The sequence below is a fragment of the Neophocaena asiaeorientalis genome, unplaced genomic scaffold, assembly GCF_003031525.2.
Source record: "Neophocaena asiaeorientalis asiaeorientalis breed wild unplaced genomic scaffold, Neophocaena_asiaeorientalis_V1.1 scaffold217, whole genome shotgun sequence".
Classification (NCBI taxonomy): Eukaryota; Metazoa; Chordata; class Mammalia; order Artiodactyla; family Phocoenidae; genus Neophocaena; species Neophocaena asiaeorientalis.
This window is the reverse complement of record NW_020172293.1, coordinates 7,898,285-7,918,598: the sequence shown is the minus strand read 5'-3', so window position 1 is coordinate 7,918,598 and position 20,314 is coordinate 7,898,285. Positions and strand designations below refer to the sequence as shown.

Genomic DNA, 20,314 nt, shown 5'->3' with positions numbered 1-20,314 from the left:
ATTGTTTTAGGATCTAAACATTTAGAAAGTTCAAGTCCTTGGAGGCAGGAATTGGGTGGAGAAGGGCTTGGAGGGAGAAAAGGGCTTTATTCCTTTTTTTAAAATTTATTTTAAATTTATTTATTTTTGGCTGCGTTGGGTCTTCATTGCTGTGCGCTGGCTTTCTCTAGCTGCAGCGAGTGGGGGCTACTCTTCATTGTGGTGAGCAGAATTCTCATTGCGGTGGCTTCTCTTGTTACGGAGCACAGGCTCTAGGCACACGGGCTTCAGTAGTTGCGGCACGCAGGCTCAGTAGTTGTGGCTCGCAGGCTCTAGAGCGCAGGCTCAGTAGTTGTAGCACAAGGGCTTAGCTGCTCCGTGGCATGTGGGATCTTCCTGGACCAGGTGTCCCCTGTGTTGGCAGGCAGATTCTTAACCACTGCGCCACCAGGGGAGTCCCACCTTGGCTTTATTCTTGATCAGCAGTTGCATGAAACTTCTAGGTCATTTTCAGAGCATTACAAATGTGAGAGACTACCCATAAATTCATAGAAACAAGGCCATCTGAGGGCAGGGTGGAAATTTCTGGTCCATTCCTCCCACCTAATTTCACGTCACTGTACCAGAAAAAAAGAAGTAAACTTCATAAAGACTCCAAATGCGTTAGTGTGAATTCTGAATTTCTGGCTCTCCTTCTAATTAAACAAAATCCTTGTTTAAGCCTGAACTGCGCTTTCTCATTTTCACAAGGATTTTCCTGAAAGGTAATTCTAGGCGTATGAGTCTTCACAGGTAAACAAGGCAAATAATTTACTGGATTTTTAAAACTAGTTAAATGACCTAGTTATCTAAACAGAGGTCTAAAATACCATGTTTTGATATTTTCACACATATTCTATTTTACAGTTAACTTTAAGTAGCTATTTTTTTTCAACTTGCATACTGCTGCTGTCTTAATCACGACCCCTAATATATTTTAGACACTTCCTAGTAAGATCTTTCTAGTAAGATCGCTACAACTGCCAAATAACTGATCAAAGCAGGTTTTGGGAGAGGCCAGTGTGTCGTAACGATGGTCACACAGAAAGAAGGTGTGCAGACATATCCAGGCTTTGCTCTGGGCTGTCCATTTAGTGAATGAGTGACCATGGACAAGACCCTCAGTCCCTCTTATCTCCATCTCCTTGTCAGTCAGTAGATCTCCATCTCCTTGATTCAGCTGTAATGAAGATTTAAGTGAAAGGATTTTATAACCCTTGGCTTAGAGTAAATGCTCACTAAATGGTACCCAGTAAATTAAACAGTTTATGGTACTCAATAAATTGAACCTAGAATAGGCCCCAGCAAACAGAGCCCCTAACGAGACAATGATATCAGTGTTTTCTTCTTTTTTTTTGTTTGTTTTTTGGGGCTTTTGTTTGTTTGTTTGTTTGCGGTACGCAGGCCTCTCACTGTTGTGGCCTCTCACGTTGTGGAGCACAGGCTCTGGACACGCAGGCTCAGCGGCCATGGCTCACGGACCTAGCCGCTCCGCGGCATGTGGGATCTTCCCGGACTAGGACACGAACCCGTGTCCCCTGCATCGGCAGGCAGACTCTCAACCACTGTGCCACCAGGGAAGCCCTCCGTGTTTTCTTCTTAATTACCAGAGTAGATAATTTTCATCTTTTAGAGGCCATGGTCCCCTCCGTGGAGACCAATGAAAGAAATACAAGACTGCAGGTTCACCGGGGGTCTGGAAGATGCGTGAAAGCAGGAGCCATGTCTATCTTCTTTTCCATTGCGTCCTGTGTGCCTGGAACAAAATACGTGCCCAATACACTTATTTTTTTAATGAATGAATGAACTGCAGTTTTATCCATTTCTTACGATAAACAAGTGACTGGATTGCAAAATTTTACCCTTTCCGCTTGAGTGGGCAAGCCCCAACTCAATCAGGATTTTTTAAAAAGAAACTGTTGAATTAAAAGTTACCGTGAGAACACATCACTTGAATCCAAAGTCTCCAGAGCCCACAAGTTTTAAACCAATTTTTCCATTCAGAAATTATTTTTTAGAAATACAGCAATCCTGGAATAACCAGAGGGTACAATGGTGGGTCACCACATAGAGAGATAAGGAAAACAAAATTGGAGCAAACCGTTCTACTTTGTAGGTAATTGACAAAGGAGCATTTTCATTATTTTGACAAGGCAGGCTTCATCATTTTGGCAAAGCTGGAAACTGGTGAAAATGCCCTTGCTGTCTGAGAACACACCACAAACGCTGTTGACTTTTTCGTTAACCAGAAGTTAATTAACTGCGGCTTCTGCACAGGTCAGCGTGTTCCTGTGTTGATCAGAGTTTGCAGGGATGATCTCAGGCCCTACAACGTCCAGAGGTACCTTCTGAGTCATCGAGGGAAGATTAAATTATGCTCATTCAGCTTCACCCATCAAATGCAGTTATTACCTCCTCATTCCTCGAAAACTGGTTAACTATTTGATTTACCAGTATATCTGTTTTCACGTTAAAGCTCAGTTCAGAGATTTTACTGGAAAATAACGTCAATGAAAATAACCGCTGCCGGAGGGGAAAGGAGTTGCGGGGGTGGGGGGTTGAAAAGGGTGAAGGAAATTAAGAGGTACAAACCTCCAGGTGTAAAATGAATAAGCCACAGCGATGTAATGTACAGTATAAGGAATATGGCTAATAATATGGTAAAAACTTTGTACGGGGACAGATGGTTACTGGACTTATGGTGATCGTTTCATAATATATGCAGATGTCAAATCACTATGTAGTATATCTGAAATTAATGTAATGTTGTACATCAACTATGTTTCAATAAAAAAGGAAAAGAACCACCTAATTCCCCATCACAGAACTCATTTCTCCCTCCCATCTAGGATTGGTTTTAAGGTTTCTAAACAGGGTTGCCAAGTGAAATACAGAATGTCTAGTTCAATTTGATGCAGATAAATGCATAACTTTTTAGTATAAGTTAGGTCCCATGCAATATTGGGGACAAACTTATACTAAAAAATTATTTGCTGTTTATTTGAAATTCTGATTTAGTTTGGCAGCCTGTTTCTTGTGTTGTTGTTTTTGTTAGATTATTTGTTCGTTAAATCTAGCAACACTATTTCCAAAGGATCTGAGATGGAGCCAGGCTAATCAGGGCACATCTGAGCTAGCCTACCGTGGATGAACAGAGCTAGATCCTAGCAGCTTATGCAAACCTTGAATTGTTAGTGGAACCTTTCTCCTAATCATGGCTAAAAGTGAGTCACTGGTTTTCAGTCAAAGGCAAATCAAGGTGCCTCTTCCTTGATCTTGGATGAGGCCGACTTGCAGAAGGAATGCCCTTCTGACTGCACGAGGGCTCTGTTGGCAGGATGCGGGCTGGCATCACGAGGCTTGTGGATGCGAGGACTGTGCCCCAGCCAGCTCTGCACTAGAGAAGGGACATTCTTCCGGTAAAGGTTCTGCCCTCCTTACAGTATTCAAGTTAATTGTGTTTTTCTCCAAATGGTAACATCTGGTACATATTACCAGCTAAACATTTTCTTTGCAAAAGCTGGTTTTGAACCGGACAGGTGTGACCACAGTGACCGAAAATGTGACTTCTATTTTTAACACTAAAACTTCCAGAGACCCTCAGTAAAATCTTTTTTGTCAATCTTTTTATAATCCCCATTGAATTTATTCTTGGTTTCCAGATCCCAGCCTGGAGCAAACACTGCAGCTGAATTACAGGAAAGGGTGCTTGGGGAAAATGACAACTGCCTTTTATTGTGTTAATAAGCTGATTCATTCAATAAATATTTGCAGAGTAAATACCAAGAATAAAGGGCACAAGGAGTCATAGAAAAGTTTTTAATATGACTTGGTTCACTCCCTCAGAGAACTTAAAACCTAGGGAGGCAAGTAGCAACCCAAAGAACTGAATATGGCCAGTATATATGAGACATGCAGGTGGAGAGCTAGGAAGAGTACCAGAAAAGGAAAACCATGTCTAGTTGGAGAGATCAGAAAAATTGAATATATAAGGTAAAATTTGAAAACAGGTCAAGATTTTAAGATAGTGGGAAGGACAAAATGATGGGGAATTCTTTAGTGGAGGGAACAGAATGAGAGAAAGCCCCCAACTACTACCACCACCGAGGTGAGGGAGCCTTCACTGAGGAGGGGCCTTGCAAGGCCATGGTATGGAAGACCTGGCACACTGGGTTGAAAGTATGTGCATAATTTGTAGGTGATTCACAGGCCCAGCCGCTCCACGGCATGTGGGATCTTCCCGGACCAGGGCACGAACCCGTGTCCCTTGCATCGGCAGGCGGACTCTCAACCACTGTGCCACCAGGGAAACCCTGCACCAAATTTTTGAGTAAAGAAATGGCATGATCTGAACTGCACAACTCAGGTGGAAAGTATCTGAGTAATTCATTCTTAAGGGTCAGCTGGTAACACGGACACAGCCTAATAGTATTAGAAACATGCCTCTCACTATGGTTACATTTTAGGCTGAATTTTGATTTATGCAGAATGGAGTTGTTTCAAAGAAAAACAGATTCTCCTTCCTGGCATGTCCTCAATGGAGATGTACAATTTTGAAAAGAGAATAATTGAAGTGTTGAACATTTTGTTATTAACCCACCAATCAATTAATCAGTGGTGGGTACTCTCCTGCTCAGAAGCTCCTTGGGCTGCTGTAGAAGATATAGAAAGATCGATGATGCCATTCATTGCCTTTGAGGAATTTCTAATCTGGTTCTGAACACAGAACTCCCAATCTTAAAACATGGAGAGAACGGCTTAATACTAAACTCTGTGCTGCTTCCTGTATGGTAGTCATATTTCTGAGAAGGGAGGGTTCAGGATAAAGGATAGAGTCATTTGAGACGTTTTCAGGAAGAGCCTTAAGCTGGGTTTGAAAGTCTGGGCAGAACTCACCTCTGTCAACAGGAGGATGAGGGGGCAGCAGGAACATTTTGAACAAAGGCAATGATGAGAATTCTCTCTATGGTATGTGGGAAGAAAATGGATTACTGTCAGTAATAGGAAATAAAATTAGATACCTAGGAGGAAGCCAAAATGAGGGTGTTGAAAAACCAGATCGAGACTTTTTATAGTGTCCCATAAATAATGGAGAGCCATGGAAATTTTTCAGAGATCTCTCTTTTTTTTATTGTGGTCAAATGTACATAACATAGTTTACCATTCTAACCATTTTTAAGGATACAATTTAGTTGCTTCAGTAATCACGTTATTGTGTGACCATCACCACAATCCATCTTCAGAACTTTTCATTATCCCAAACTGAAACTCTATACCCATGAAACACTAACTCTCCACTCCCCTCCCCCCAGCTTCTGGAACCCACCATTCTACTTTATGTCCTTTTGAATTTGACTCTTCTAGGTACCTCGTATCAGTGGAATCATGCAGTATTTGTCCTTTTGTGTCTGGCTTATTTTCCTTAGCAATGGAAGATTTTTGAACATAAGAGTGACATCACAAAAAATTACGAAAAGCGACGTGGGTGTTGTTGATTCAAAACTGGGGTTTGAGAGGGTAGTCAGGAGACCACTTGGCATGTAGCCATGGCGTCAAGACGATGCCAAAAGAAATGAAGATCGCAAGACTTTTTTTTTAAACAAAAATATGACAGGATTTGGTAGCAGAACAGGAATGGAAAATGGAAAACGGAAAGACAAGATGACTAGGCAGGAGCTAGCTGATTGGTGGTGATTCCACCCATTAAAGTGCAGAGTTGGATAAAGGGATCTGGTGTCGAGGGGAAAGGACTGTTTCTGTTTGGACTTGGGACATCTGAGTTGACAGTGAGATCGTTCAAAGTTCTCGTGCCGTTTAGAAATGGGGGTGGGGAGGACACCTGGGGGGAAGATGGGCCCCTCCTTCAACGCTCAATCCAAAGGTTTCCCCCACCCCCGGGAGGAGGCCCTCCTACCTCTTCAAGCGGAGCCGAGCACTTTCTTTCTCTTCACCACCTCATCATCTTCTTTTTGCTTTTGTCTTGGCAACTTTCCTGCTGTTGGAATTATTGGTTTACACATCTCCAGCCCCGCATAAACTGAACCTCCATTGGGCAGGGCCTGTACTTGATCTAGAGATAACTTCCGGATACCAAAGGGACCGAACGTCAATGCTTTGACCTTAAACTTAGAAGAACTCAAAAAGGGAAGAAATGAATGTTCTTATCAAAGATTTTCTTTACCGGACTGTGAGTGTAGGGCAGGGAGTGTAGAAAGAGGAACGGGGAAGCTCTGCTTTAATGTCAGATGATCCAGACATTTGCAGATCTACATGAATGCGTACAGACCATGTTTTTATTCAATATGTTGGATTCTCTTTCTAAGCATGGAGACTTCTAGAAAATCATTTTACATCGCCTATTCCGTTCCCCTCTCTAGATTATCCTTGCTCTGGAATGTTGGGTATGGTGTCCGGACTTATTTCCGACTCCCAGATCACAGCATCCAACCAAGGGGACAGGAACTGGATGCCTGAAAATATCCGCCTGGTGACCAGCCGCTCGGGCTGGGCACTGCCGCCCGCCCCGCACCCGTACGTGAACGAGTGGCTTCAGGTGGACCTGGCGGAGGAGAAGATCGTGCGGGGCGTCATCATTCAGGGGGGCAAACACCGGGAGAACAAGGTGTTCATGAGGAAATTCAAGATCGGGTACAGCAACAACGGCTCGGACTGGAAGATGGTCATGGACGACAGCAAGCGCAAGGCCAAGGTGAGGCCCGGGCGGGGGCGGCGCCGGGAGGGGGCGGGGCGGCGCCGGGAGGGGGCCCTGCCTCACGGCCTTGACTTGAATCAAGGACCCCGGCTTCTTCCTGTGGAAGCGCTGCTTCTCATTTCCTGAAAGCCCTGGGATCTGCGGGGCGAGTGATGGAGACAGTAAGATTCTAGGGGAGACAGGAATTCCACGGCTGAGAATCGCGTCGCCGGTCACCTTTCTCTCCCGTAGGGAACAGCAGGTGGCTCAGGGGACCGGGAGGTCGTGAGGGTGGGTCCAGGGGGCCACTGCGGTAGGAATTCAGAATCTCTCTGCAGACTCTAATCTTTCCGTGAGCACCCGCCTCCAGGCCCCTTCTCTCACGCATCCCTTAAGTGTACTTTTAAATTAAAAAAAATTTTTTTTATTGAATGAAAGAGTCTTTAAATTCTGTAGTGCTTTACAATGTTCAAAAGTTTCATAATTGTGCTGAAACACACATAACAGAAAATTTGCCATCTTAACCTTTTTAAGTGTACAGTTCAGTAGGGTTAAGTACATTCACGCTGGTGTGCAAGCCCACCTCCAGAACTTCCTCATCTTGCAAAACAAACTCCGCCCCCATTAAACAATAATTTTCACCCCCTCTCCCCCAGCCCCTGACAACCACCATTCCACTTTCTGTTTCTATGCATTTGACTACTCCGGGAGCCTCATGTAAGTGGAATCAGACAATATTTAGCCTTATTTTACTTGGGATGATGTCCTCAAGGGTCATCCATGTCGTAACCTGGATCCGAATTTCATTCCTTTTTAAAGCTGAATAATATTTTATCGTATGTACAGACCACATGTTGGGTATCTATCCATCCACTGACGGACACTTTCATTGCTTCTAACTCTTGGCCATCATGAATAATGCTTATGTCTATTTCTTATACGTTGGAACCTTTCAAAAAGCAGTTGGCCCTTGAGGATCTAGTGAAAAAGAAATATTCCAACCTTCACCAGAACACGTGGCATGATTTTTTTTTAACGGAACAGGTATTCTTTAGTGATTATGTTCTTCTAAGGCTCTTGGTTAAATGTATATGCATTTCCTGAGCACAGAACACCAACTAGGAAAGGACACCCCGAGTATGCTGCATGGCCTAGAAACTGATTTCAGATTAAAATAAGGAAGAGCCCCCAGAAGTTCAGTTCTGCATGCAGAACTATATGTGGGTTCTGTATTCAACTGATGATACTTCTCACGCCTAACACAATTGGCCTTTCGGTCCCAGTCTTTCCGTCCCTGCTTTGCCAAGGACCTACTCCTTTTATGAAAAGATTTTAGCTCATTAGAGGGAATGGGAGTGTGGGAATATGGCTTCATACAGTCACTGGGGCCAAAGGCTTTGCAGACAATAAACAAAGCCGGGCCACGCAGCCAGCTCCCACTCGGCCCAGATGTGGAGGCTCTGCAGAGACTGTCCCTACGGCTGTGCTCCGCACCAGTGGGCGGGCCACCAAGAGGGATGATGCTGTCGGAAATGTAAGAATTCCTCTCCCATCTCATCCCCAGTTAACTTGTGGTTTCTAAAACGTTTCCAGTGTTGTGGTTTTTTTTTTAATCTATGTGCAGCTACTTTCTTGCTTGTGTCCATTTCATTTTCCCCTTTTATGTCTACCATTCTTGTTTTGGTAGAAGAAAAAGTAAAATAAACATCAGAAACTGGAGTTCCCCTAAGAGGCGATCTTTTCTGAGGAGTTGTGAGCCCTGTGGCTTTAGCACCGAGTGTGAATATGCTGCAAATCAACAACTTTCCGGAGCCACTGTCGCGTGGCAGTGTGAGCTGTTGTGACACTTTCTTCAACATTCGGTTTCTAAGAGGGAAAGGAGACAGATTGCCATAGGCTTTGGATGGGATGCGTCTTATGCTTCCTGGCCTTTAGTATCTAATCCACTCGTCTGCAATCAAGTCTAAAGCTATCACTCCCTTTGTAGGACATCGCATATAGCATTCACAAGAAGCCGGCACACAGCTTTCAATTTTAAGAAAAAACTCCATTCAAGATTGGTTGAATGTGTTAGATTTTTTCCTAAAACATTTCATCCATCATTATCATGTTCTTTTGTATTTAAACCATAAAAGTTTCTAAATTGTTTACGTGGCATCTGATCTCTGATTCCTAACATGTCCTTCCCCTGGAATAAAATCTTCAAGATGAAAAAGGAAACTGGTTAAACCTTCCATTTAGGAGCAGTATTTATTTCTAAATTGCACAAAGGTAGTTAAAACATACTATATTTAAACTTGCAAATGAAGATTACCTGCTTAGGATGCCAAGTACCTTTTACATACGGCAAAGGGAGCACACTGTTTTGTGTTCTAAAACAGCAGTTTGATGGATTGAAAATCCTCTACGGGGGCTTCCCTGGTGGCGCAGTGGTTGAGAGTCCGCCTGCCGATGCAGGGGACACGGGTTCGTGCCCCGGTCCGGGAAGATCCCACGTGCCGCAGAGCGGCTGGGCCCGTGAGCCATGGCCACTGAGCCTGCGCGTCCAGAGCCTGTGCTCCGCAACGGGAGAGGCCACAACAGTGAGAAGCCCGCGTACCGCAAAAAAAAAAAAACCTCTACGCCCTCACCTTACTTCCTACCCTTAAATAGTGCATGATGGACAAGGTACCCCAGAGTCTTTGAATCAACTAGACTTTTCAGGGGCAAATAGATCTAAATACTCCAAGCCCTCTTCTTCTAAAGCATGATTAGTGAAAGGACACAAAGACATTTTGTAAACAATCCTATGTTAGCAAACTTAGCCCAATTCCATACGGCCCTTCCTTGCTAATATTCTGCCCAGTTCATCACTGACAACGTTTATGATGTATTTACATTGTGCTAATTCTTTGCTCAAGGTAAAAGTAGGAGAAAAGCCTGGGACTCCGTAGATAGAAGTGCTTTTCTCCTGAGAATGTTGGAGCTATGTTAACATACACAGAACTTGCATGTGTGGTAATACTATTTTTACTATAGTTAGTATCTTGCTGAGAACGCTTGATTGGGCCTGACGTTATACGTCAGATTCTCCGTTAATGGCAGCAGCTGCAGTTCTATCAAGAATGCAGAGGCCCCCTGTGGTGAATTTACTCTTGAAAATGATAAAGGAAACTTTAATTTAGAGAGGTGGGTCTGTATTAGCCCTGTACTTCTAGATTCCTGGAGGATTTTCTGAGTTGGAAAAGGTCAATTAATTTGCTTCTAGAACTCAGAACTCAGAACTCTAGTTATGTCACAACCTTCCCAATCTAGCTTCTCTTACTTGTGTCACCCATTTGGCCTACATATTTCCACCACCGAATGATGGCTGGTTTGTGATGTTTTGACCCAGGTATTGGGCAGGGTTCCCACTCCTGATGGATATGGCCACCCACTCAATATGATCTACCAGATTTGGAAGCCCAAATCACAATCCGTTTAAAGAAAAAGCAATGAAACTGAATGTGTGGCCATGGGAATAGACCTCAGTGTCCTAGACTTCAGTGTTGTCATCTATTAAAATGAGGAAATCAGACTAGATTGTTTCTAACGGCAGTGTGGTGAAGGGTGCCAGATAAGACTGGTAGGTCTGAATCCCAAGGTCATGGGCAAATTACTTGACCTCTCTATGCCTTGCCTGTAAAAGGAGGGCAATAATAGAACCTACCTCTTGGAGTTGTCTTGAGGATTAATTGAGTGAATACATTTTAAGCACATGGAACAATGCCTTGCACGAGTAAACATCACATGATGCTTGATGCATAAAAGGATACTCCCAGTGATAAGGCAGTTTGATTTTTCTAATCCCCTCCCCTCTTCCCATTCTGGACAGAGTTAGGAATGATGTTGGGAGAAGAGGATACAGAGAGGCTTATCCATTTCTTAAAAAAGAAAACAAACCTAGCCATTGCTCTATTTTCTTATGATTCCACTCAAGGATTTTGACCTTCCTGTCACTGGAAAAAGGAAAACAGAATAATCCAGTGGCAGCAGGGCAATAACGGCCGGGCTCCTGAACGTGTCACAGTGATGTCGAGTTAGGAATGCTCTTCACCAAGAGGTGCCAACTCACTGCAGTGCAGCCAGGCCTCAGAACATCGCTTAGCGGTCAGGACCCTGTCACTTTCCTGAGATGAGAAAGTCTTTTATCTACAAATGCCTCCAGCTGGTGGTACTGCTTAAGTCAACAGCAGTTCCAATGGATTGGAATAACCCAAGTTCTTGGTTACAGAGCGCTTGAAGTACGTGGAATTTACTATCTCCTCCTCCAGGAATGGAATTCCCCGCTCTTCTAGAGGACGGAGTTTTAGCAAAACCAGGACCCATTCATTTAAGAGAATGTGACAGGAGTCATTATTGGAAATGTGGTGTCTGTTACAAGCTCTGAAAAATGGCAGGCTCCCTTCCTGAGTTTTCTTCCTCCACTTTTTCAAGGAAGTGGTAAAAGTGTCACTTCTCCCAGGCACATCAGACTGTCATTTAAAAATGTGTCTCATTAAATCCTCAGCTTCTGGTCTAGCCTCAGTGTATCCTCCAGAGTTTCTAAGGAATGACATCTGTCACTTCTTAGAGAAGGTTTGATTGTTTTTTCCCTTTTCATTTAGGAAAGGAATGTCAGCCGTTTACGAAGTAGTAGAATGAGGCCCATTTCTCTGCCCTGCTAAGAGTCCTAAAGGAAGGACTTTTCTGCTGAAAGGGAGGTTTTGTTAATACCTGGTGTTCTTCATACTTCACAGTCTTTTGAAGGCAACAACAACTATGACACACCTGAGCTACGGACATTTCCACCCCTTTCCACACGATTCATCAGGATCTACCCTGAGAGAGCCACTCACGGCGGACTAGGGCTACGGATGGAGCTGCTGGGCTGTGAGGTGGAAGGTAAGCACGATTTCCAGAGCCCCCCCGGTTCCCCAGATGTTTTATTTCCTTCATCATGCACTTATGCCCCTGACGGTGCTGCTGCAAATTGCCCCATTTCTCCTGGGTGATCCTGTGTCTCTTGTGCCTGCTGGTCCGTAAGGCTCATCACCTGGCGCCCTGCACGACTTATTCAGCAAATACGCTACTGACCCTCATTTCTCCCTGTTTCAACAGGAAGACTTGTAGACAAGCAGCCTTCTCCTGTCCCTAAGTGCACACTGCATCATTCCCAGACCTTCCCCTAGTCCTTTGTCTGCCCCCTTGGGATTAGTTTATCTTCTCATTTGACAATGTTTACTGAGTGCAAGTTCTTTCCCAGACACAAAGGAGGCACCAGGAACACAAAGGTCTATAGGACGTGGACCTTACACTCAAGTAGTTCAGCATGGATGGAGGTGGTAGACCAACACACCAGCACTTGCTGCCCCTGGGCTTTGCCCCTAGAAACCATGCCCATCCTTCAGGACTTGGCCCCGTGCCCTGTCTTCCATAACAGTGCCTTCACATCCTAATTTTTTGTAGGTTGTCTCCATAACGCTCCTCAGATTCTGTGGGGTTGTCTTCTTTGACTTTGTTTTTAAAATGATGTGAAATTCACATAACATAAAATCCTCCATTTTGTTTTTTTAATTATTTTATTTTATTTAGTTGTCGTTGTTGTATTTTGGCCGCACCTCGTGGCATGTAGGATGGTCCCTGACGAGGGATCAAACCCAGGCCCCTGCAGTGAAAGCTCCGAATCCTAACCACTAGGCCACCAGGGAATTCCCTAAAATCCACCACTTTAAAGTAAACAATTCAGTGGCATTTAGTACGTTGACAATTATTTATGCAACCAACACCTCTATCATAGTTCCAAAACGTTTCCATCGCTCCGAAGTGAAACCCCCTACCCATTAAGCAGTCCCCCTCCCTCTCCCTCCCTCAACCCCGGCGACCACAGATTCCATGACCTTCTTAGTGTTGTTCAGAGGTCCGTGTCTGGTCCAAGCTGGCATCTGCAGTGTTGACTACCATCACATACTAGCAGGAAGCAGCATTTGACAGGCTGAAACATCAAGACATTATCTTGGATGAATTTTTGTTGGTTTTCTTGTTTTGTTTTGGCTTGGTTTTTGGGGTTTTTTTGGCCACGCTGCGAGGCTTTAGGGATCTTAGTTCCCCGACCAGGGATTGAATCCGCACCCCCTGCAGTGGAAGCACAGAGCCCTAACCATTAAACCACCAGGGAAGTCCCCTGCATGAATTTCTTAGGCTGCTGCAGAGAAACAAAACTTTACATGAGATAATATATATAATGTTACAGTGAGGTCTGTTTCAAGATAGACTTAGGTTATCATAGGAAGGTCATATCAAGGACAAATTCACTTCTCACACTGACCTCAGAACTGCAGTCCCCTCTGCATTTTTTCACATAATGAATGAGATGAATGTTTGAAAAACTATGATGGTTGCCTAGTGTACTAGTTAACGCTCTTGTGCATTGGAATTCCCATCTGCCTTCAATTTGGGCATAAATGAGTAACCTTATACCAACTTTTTCATCCCCATAAAGGTCTTTCTCTAGGTTAGTGCAAAGAATGGCTCTTGTTGGTACCCAGATGTTAATCCATTGAGCATATGCTCAGAGTTGTTTGGAAGGATGCCTCTTAAATATCACCTTCTTGGGATTTCATAATTATTTGTGTTTTGAGCTACCCAAATATAATTACATTCCTGAGCACATTAGATATCATAAAACATTTCTTACACACTAAAGAATCTTAAGCTATAAATCACCATCCTAGTGAATAATTCATAGCTGCTTTCCTGTGTGTTTATTGAAAAGCAGGCCATTATCTCCGATTCTTTATTAGGTAGTTGTTTCCATATCTGTAATTATGTCCCAGGACCCCTGAATCATCTAGTCACTGTCAACACAGACCAAGAATGACCATGTGCCAGGACTTTGGCAAAGATGCCAAGAAAAAGAAGGGATGGGCAGACTGAACCACCTGCAGACACATTCGTTCAGTGTGCTGAGCAATGTTGTTGCCTGGAAAAGGGCGTCTGCTGCTCCAATGCAGGACTTTAGCCTCGATTCTGGGAAGCGACATTGATTTAGAAGGTGGAATGAATGGGTGGTTGAAAAGACTGAGCCTGGTGGCAGTTTGCCAGCGTCAACTCTGTGGTGAGGTAGCAATGGTGGTGAAGGGATTTGCTGCAGTTGTTTGCAGGCACTCACCGAGGTGGGGAAGTTGCCCCGAGCCACACGAGGAGCCAGCATCCAGGGAAAGTATTGTCAAAGATGTTTAACACAGTTGGTGAAAGGGAGTGTTTTTCTTCTCCCTTAAAACGATTAACAGGCCCTTATTAAATACTGACTTTGTACCTTGTGCTACAGGAGATACCCAAAGATAGAGAAAGAGGGTGATGTGCAACCCAGCCATCTCGGAGTCTCCGTCTTATTTGGGGCTAGCCCTTATGTTTAAGAAACAGTTAGAGAACCACAGAAGATAAAAGATTTTCAAGTAGTAAAATTGGGACATCACTTTTTACTTTTTTCAATTTAATCCCCATACTACCCTGGTCCACTTCCAGTGCAAAACTCCTCCTTTTTAAATACCATAAGGAATGTGGAAAAACCAGCAAGATGAATAGAGAGTTTGAAAGTGGCACGTTACCAAGAGCAAAGGCAGCTTAGCAAAGGCAAGCATCTGGATTGCCAAAGAGGATTCTATTGATTCAGTGTTAGCAATAAACAGAACCAGAATACGTGTATATGCATTTTACAGAGTCTAGTTTGTACTCCAGAACGGTGTGAACATTACCTGTACGTGGTGATTTCCTAATTATTATTGGTGTGTGTTTGGGGCAGTTGAGGAAGTTGAAACTAGCTATGTTTCTACATTTATTCTAACTCTGCTCAGGCCTTTAGCACAGTAACAAACAGGGTCAAATTTTTATTGAGAAAGCAGCAGTTACCAGCACATTCCAATTGGCCAGAAGCTATTAGAGAACAGGCCCCCACTCCCAGCATCTTGTCTGGTTTTCAGACATCAAGAGAACTGTCCGTTATCTCAAGTCATGTAAAGTGAAATGTAATGCTGAAAACTGTAAGATATTAAACAGATTGCAAAAATGAGTAACAGGCTGGAAAAGAAAAATAGACGGAACTAAATTTAAAGAACTTCAAAAGCAGTCTTTGATTAATGTTGGCTACTTTTCAACTACAAACTCAAAGCTATGGGAATACCTGCCAGCAGTGGAATGTAGTCCTCTGGGAGTTAAGGTAAAATGACCCCAGGGAACTCCCAGACACCTGCCTGGGCTCACAATCTGAGAAGCTTACTTAGAGGGAAATGGAGTTGCTCTTTAAAAAAATAAAGAAGTACAGAACAATATTGCACTAAAAATGAATGCTGAGACTCCCTTTTGGGGAAAATTTTACAAGATAAACTTAGTAAATACCAAGAATATAAAAGAATTCTTGACAAGGGAGTCCTCTAGCATCTTGAAAATGAAAGGAAAAACAGTTCAAGCCAAATCTCTATCATCAAAGTTCCCAACTTCAGGGTCATGAATAAATAACCAGTGAGAATATAAGAACTTTTCAGAAAAAGGATGTGTATGTAGATAACAATGTATAAAATGCTAAGGCAGCCAATTCTACAAAGGAGATACGGATCAAATACCAAAACAAAACAGTCCCCAATGCATTCTGCAAAATCTGAGTATATTTCACTCCTGAAAGAGAGGCAAACCACGCTACCGGTCTTCTAACCACAGATTAGAGTTTTCTGCAAAAGCATTAGCAGGATCAACAGCCGGGGGCTGGAGAATACATTTCAGAGGTGTGAGAAAATAATCTTTGGATCTTGTTTCAGCACCTACAGCTGGACCGACCACTCCCAATGGGAACCTGGTGGATGAATGTGATGACGACCAGGCCAACTGCCACAGCGGAACAGGTGATGACTTCCAGCTCACAGGTGCAGAAACCATCTTCATCCCATTGCTGTGCCATCTCAGTTCATGTTGTAGTCGAGACCCGCTAATTAACGTCTGTTTGTGTTTGCGGAAATCCTCACGGCGGGAGGAAGCCTTGCCAAAACACGTGCATCTTCATTTCCTCATGTTGTCATGTAAACAAATTGTCCTTCACAGCCACAGCCATTCGAACGATAATTTGATAATTTTAGCCATTTTCAGAGCCAAAGGCTAGCTAGGATTGTCTTCATTGGATAAGAATTCCTCCATGGCTAAATGTAACATAAACTGATTCTCATCTTTGACCTCCACCCCCTTCCGAGATAACATGTGCACCACCCGTACATAACCACACGCTGGAGAACGTTTATTTTCATTTTCTAACCGGGATCAAATTTTTTGAGTGGATCCTTTAACCAACTAATTAATGAAATCAAGCTTATATTTGAAATGCAGCTTTGAAGCTAGGATTTTGCGAATCATCTTACATTAGAATTTACAAGGGCAGCATTTGTTGTTATTTGACATCACCACTAGCAGACATATCAGGGATGGTGTGTACCACATGCCTCACCAACTTACTTAGAGGATTACTCCATGATATTCTAAAACTCTAAAAGCTAGAAAGTGACCTTCTCTTCTACTTGGACTGGCAGAGGAAACATTAAGCGAGTGGGGAAATGGGATGCCACCATTTGGAAACTGGCCAAAGCAGTAGAATTATCACCCTATTGCTGCCAAAGGTACCGTGGGGCCTTTACTGCTACCCAGATCCAAACACAGTTTCTTACAGCATCTGACTCTCATTTTACAGTAAACACGAGCCCGTGGTTGCAGGTCTGTATTTTTACCCAAAAGGGATTCAGGAGAGCCCACGTAATTCATTTTCATGGGCGAAACGGAAGGCGTTACCATGTAACTTCACAATAGTGCCACGTTATTAGCTAACGCATCAATGTAAAATGTGGAAGGAAATGTCCCAGATTTCCAGTTACTTCAAAAGCTCTCTTCTGAAGGAGGAAGACTGCTCTGCACTCTGAGATGGAATAAGGGGTAAAATCTAGCTCAGAAGTTTAGTACCATGAACTGAGTTTACATTTAAATCCTACCTCCTAAGGTTCTCTGCCTCCAAATTTCCAGGATAATTGCTTACAGTCGAATGGCCAATAAATGTCACGTGGCTATGGGCTTTTGAAAACAAATCTTGTATATAAGTAGTTGCAAGCCACAAAAATTACTCTAATTAATGCAGAGGGCTTTTCTTTGTAAGATGTCAAGCTCCAGCTAAAAAGCTTATACAGCTGATGTTAAAACAGAGTACCAGTCTGGTGAAACAGGTCCTGCAGAACCTTCCCAAGTTCGTCTGTGAACACTCTGCAAACCTCAGGCTTTCTGCAAACCCGGTCACACGTCCCATCCGTAGTGAAAATCCTCATGAAAAAGAACGTCTGCAGTCATCAGAGACTCCCCTGTTCAATTACCCTCTTGAGGAGAGGTTCTTTCCTTTATAAACCCTAAAGTGGTCAGTTAATATTGATTAGAGGCAAAGCCTCAGATTTATTCCTCGTGTCAGAACAACCAACCTTCTCATTTGTGCATCGGCTCATGACTGAATCAATTGAAACCTAAGCCTTTGAATGAAATAGGGTGAGTCTGTTAGCCTGGAGCAAATTGTGTATGGCCCCGAGTTGCAAACCACAGAAAATGGGTCATTTTGACTGGAAACACTGACAGTCCTTTATAAGTACAAGGCGATAGTTTTATCTACAGCATTTAAAATCATTTATTGGGTAGATAGAAAAAAATCCATTCTAGTTCTTTGATTTTTTTTTTTTTACATATTACCCTGGCAAAAAAAAGTCATTTTCTCAGGCCAGCACGTTTGTTTCAATAATTTGATCTATACATGCATATATTAAGAACTTCCGGGGGTGCTGGTAAGGCTCACTGTTGCCCCAACAAGAAGAGGTGATCTAAGAAGACATCCTGATGCTTTGTATTCATTTACTGCATGACGGCCCATTTGTCCTTTTTTAAAAGCTTATTGTGCTCTATGAAGCTCTGTGTTAGTCTTTTCTGAAGAAGGGCGGGCTGACATTTGCCGGTGTTTGCAAGCAGCCCAGCCTGCCCCTACCTAACCCACTATCTTTTCACAGGTGAGCATCTCCCCTCCTGGGCTCACACACAAGTCTGTACCCTCCTTGCTCTTTCTGTCACAGCTGCAAACTTTGAACGTTCAGTGTCCAAAACCAAACGAAAAGTATTCTCCCTTTCACCCTGATGGTTGGCAGCATGGAAATTGGGATCAATGCTCTCTTAAGGTTCGGTTCCTTAACAGAGATGATGTCACTTTAATGTCTTCTCCTGGGGGTGGCCTATTTGAATACAGGGGGAAATAAGTATTTAGCAAAATGCTCATTACCTACAAACAACACTGAATTCCAGGTGAATTGTACCAAATGCATGGAAATGAGGAGAAGTTTTGCTCTCCCTTGCTTGCGTGTCAGGGTGAAAATTCACCCTTGAAGTTACTCATTTGCAAATGCCTTTGATGTCATTAGATAATACAGTTGGCTTCAAAGGCACCAGGAGGCCAAATTTCACATCGGATCTGTGTGTCCCCAACAGCGGAATTTGGCTCCCGACCTCTAATACAACTGACAGTGCATATCTGTTTTTAAAAGTGAATTTTCACCTTGAGTCTTTCTCCTTTAAGACCACTGGGAACGGAATGCTAATGCGTCTGGCCTCCCTCCAATTCTGCCATTATAGATTCACCTTCTTAACCCATAATATATGTAATGGCTTCTCCTAGCGCCTGCCTCATTGAGGCCGTGCACACGTGAGACCACTTATCCAGCATATTTACTGGGCCAGCAGTGGTAACACGACTTGGTGCTACAGTGGACTAGCTCAGAAATCTTCAGGCCATTTCAAGAGCTCAGTTTTACGGCTCTCTGATTCATGATCCGGGTGATTTCTCACCCATGGGAGCTGCAGGATAGAACTAGGCCTCAGCCAGAATAGAGATGATTGCAGTCTCTATTGAATGACACTACTGGAAGGTGTACGATGGCGCCTCATAGCCACCTCCAAACTTTCCATGATGGGCATGAGCCCCCCATGCCCTTACCCTGAGTCTACCCAGGACTTTATCTCTCGGAAAAGCAAATAGATGCTCTCGACCATGATCTGCAAGGCAGGCACACATATGGAGAAATGGCTTTCGCAAGCACCAAAGTAATAAACAGCAAACCAGTTTTTCAAGAAGCGTTCAGGTGATGCTTGTGGGTTGGGCAACTTGAAGAACGGGACTTTAAAACAGAAGTCTCATGACGAAGGGCGGAAAATGGCTGAGCTAAGATACCCAAGCTAAGAGGGTAAATCTAAGTTTCCACTGGTCCCCAGACCACAAATTCCAAGTCGACCCGGGCTGACTGAAGTTGATGGCATTCAGGGTGTTGTTTGTGCAGCCTTCCAGCTCCTCAGGACTGTAAAGAAATGTGTCCCTCCGCCCCTTCCCCTTTTCCTGCAGCTTCTCCGAACTGCATACTGGGCGGAATTATTTGTCCTTGGGAAAAACAAACAACCGCAGCCGCAAAAGAAAGGAGGAATTACTGCCATCTGCTTTAAAACTTCAGTTTTTAAAATAGATTGTGGGGACCAGCCTTGCAACTCCCCCCAAGACACACATCTGAAACCTTGGGAAACTATTTGAAGCTTAGAGGTCTAGGTCAAGTTTAATACTCAAGTCACTAAGGACCTTGGGCAGCCTTTGCTTTTCACTCTTGCAATTGTGAGCGTCGTCGATTAGTCTGGGAGTCAGGGAATGCCCTTGGAAGGAAGTCTGGAACTCTCCATACTGCCTAGATGCTTTATGAATAAATGTATTGTGGTGAACAAAATTTAAGACATTTGCTATAGCTGGAATTAAAGGAAGAATTATCTGAGGGAACTGCTAGCCTCTAACAGATGTATGTAAGCATACAGCATTCTCTACTAAATATTACCTACAATGCTGCCTTTTTCTCATCTCATATGTTACCGTTTCTGTGTTTCAGGTGGTACCACTGTGCTGACCACAGAAAAGCCAACCGTGATAGACAGCACTATACAATCAGGTATCAAATACCAAAGAGAAAATGTGGTAGATTTCACATATGCCTGTCCTTTCCCACAAAATAGCACATCGCTACGGTTCTCAGTTTCCGTTTCCCTCAAAGTCCTAGCAGAGATGCCACCAGCATCTGGTCCCCAAGCATGAGCCATAAACACTGCTTTCCTTTCATCCACATGTATATGCAGCAGGGAGCAACATTTCCTTCCCCATCAGTCATTGCCAAATGGTGACAATCCCCGCTCTCAGCGGAAGGAACCGAGGAACATACTTTGTTTAAACGCAGCACATCTAGGACACGGACTGTGTTTGCAAACTCAGGAGAAGGAAGTCTCCCAGGCAGCAGCCTGACTATTTATTTTCATCGCCACTCAGCAAATCGGAGACAGGCGAAGTTTGTCAGTTTTGTCTGCCACAGAGTTGGCAGGTTTACAGCCGCATTTCCAGTGGGTGCGCCGCGAGATGGGGTGCAGGAAACCAGGGCTAGCAGTGCGCCCGGAGAGGAGCGCCCTCGGGAAGGGCACCTCTGCATCCTTTTATTAATAGAGGCCCTGTGATGACTTTTAGAGCCTCTG

General features: G+C 43.7%; 1 protein-coding gene across 4 annotated transcripts in view; it reads left to right on the top strand.

The window, feature by feature from the left end:
• Positions 1–20,314, top strand: part of NRP1 (neuropilin 1) — a 138,940-nt gene that overhangs the window by 101,320 nt on the left and 17,306 nt on the right. For 2 of the 4 annotated variants that reach the window (XM_024766088.1, XM_024766079.1), the window contains exons 10-13: positions 6,396–6,727; positions 11,467–11,611; positions 15,520–15,603; positions 19,684–19,743. In XM_024766088.1, the coding sequence (XP_024621856.1) occupies positions 6,396–6,727; positions 11,467–11,611; positions 15,520–15,603; positions 19,684–19,743 (621 nt within the window). Of the gene's footprint in view, positions 1–6,395; positions 6,728–11,466; positions 11,612–15,519; positions 15,625–19,683; positions 19,744–20,314 lie in introns of all 4 variants that reach the window. The other 2 variants (XM_024766075.1, XM_024766068.1) reach the window with 1 other exon arrangement.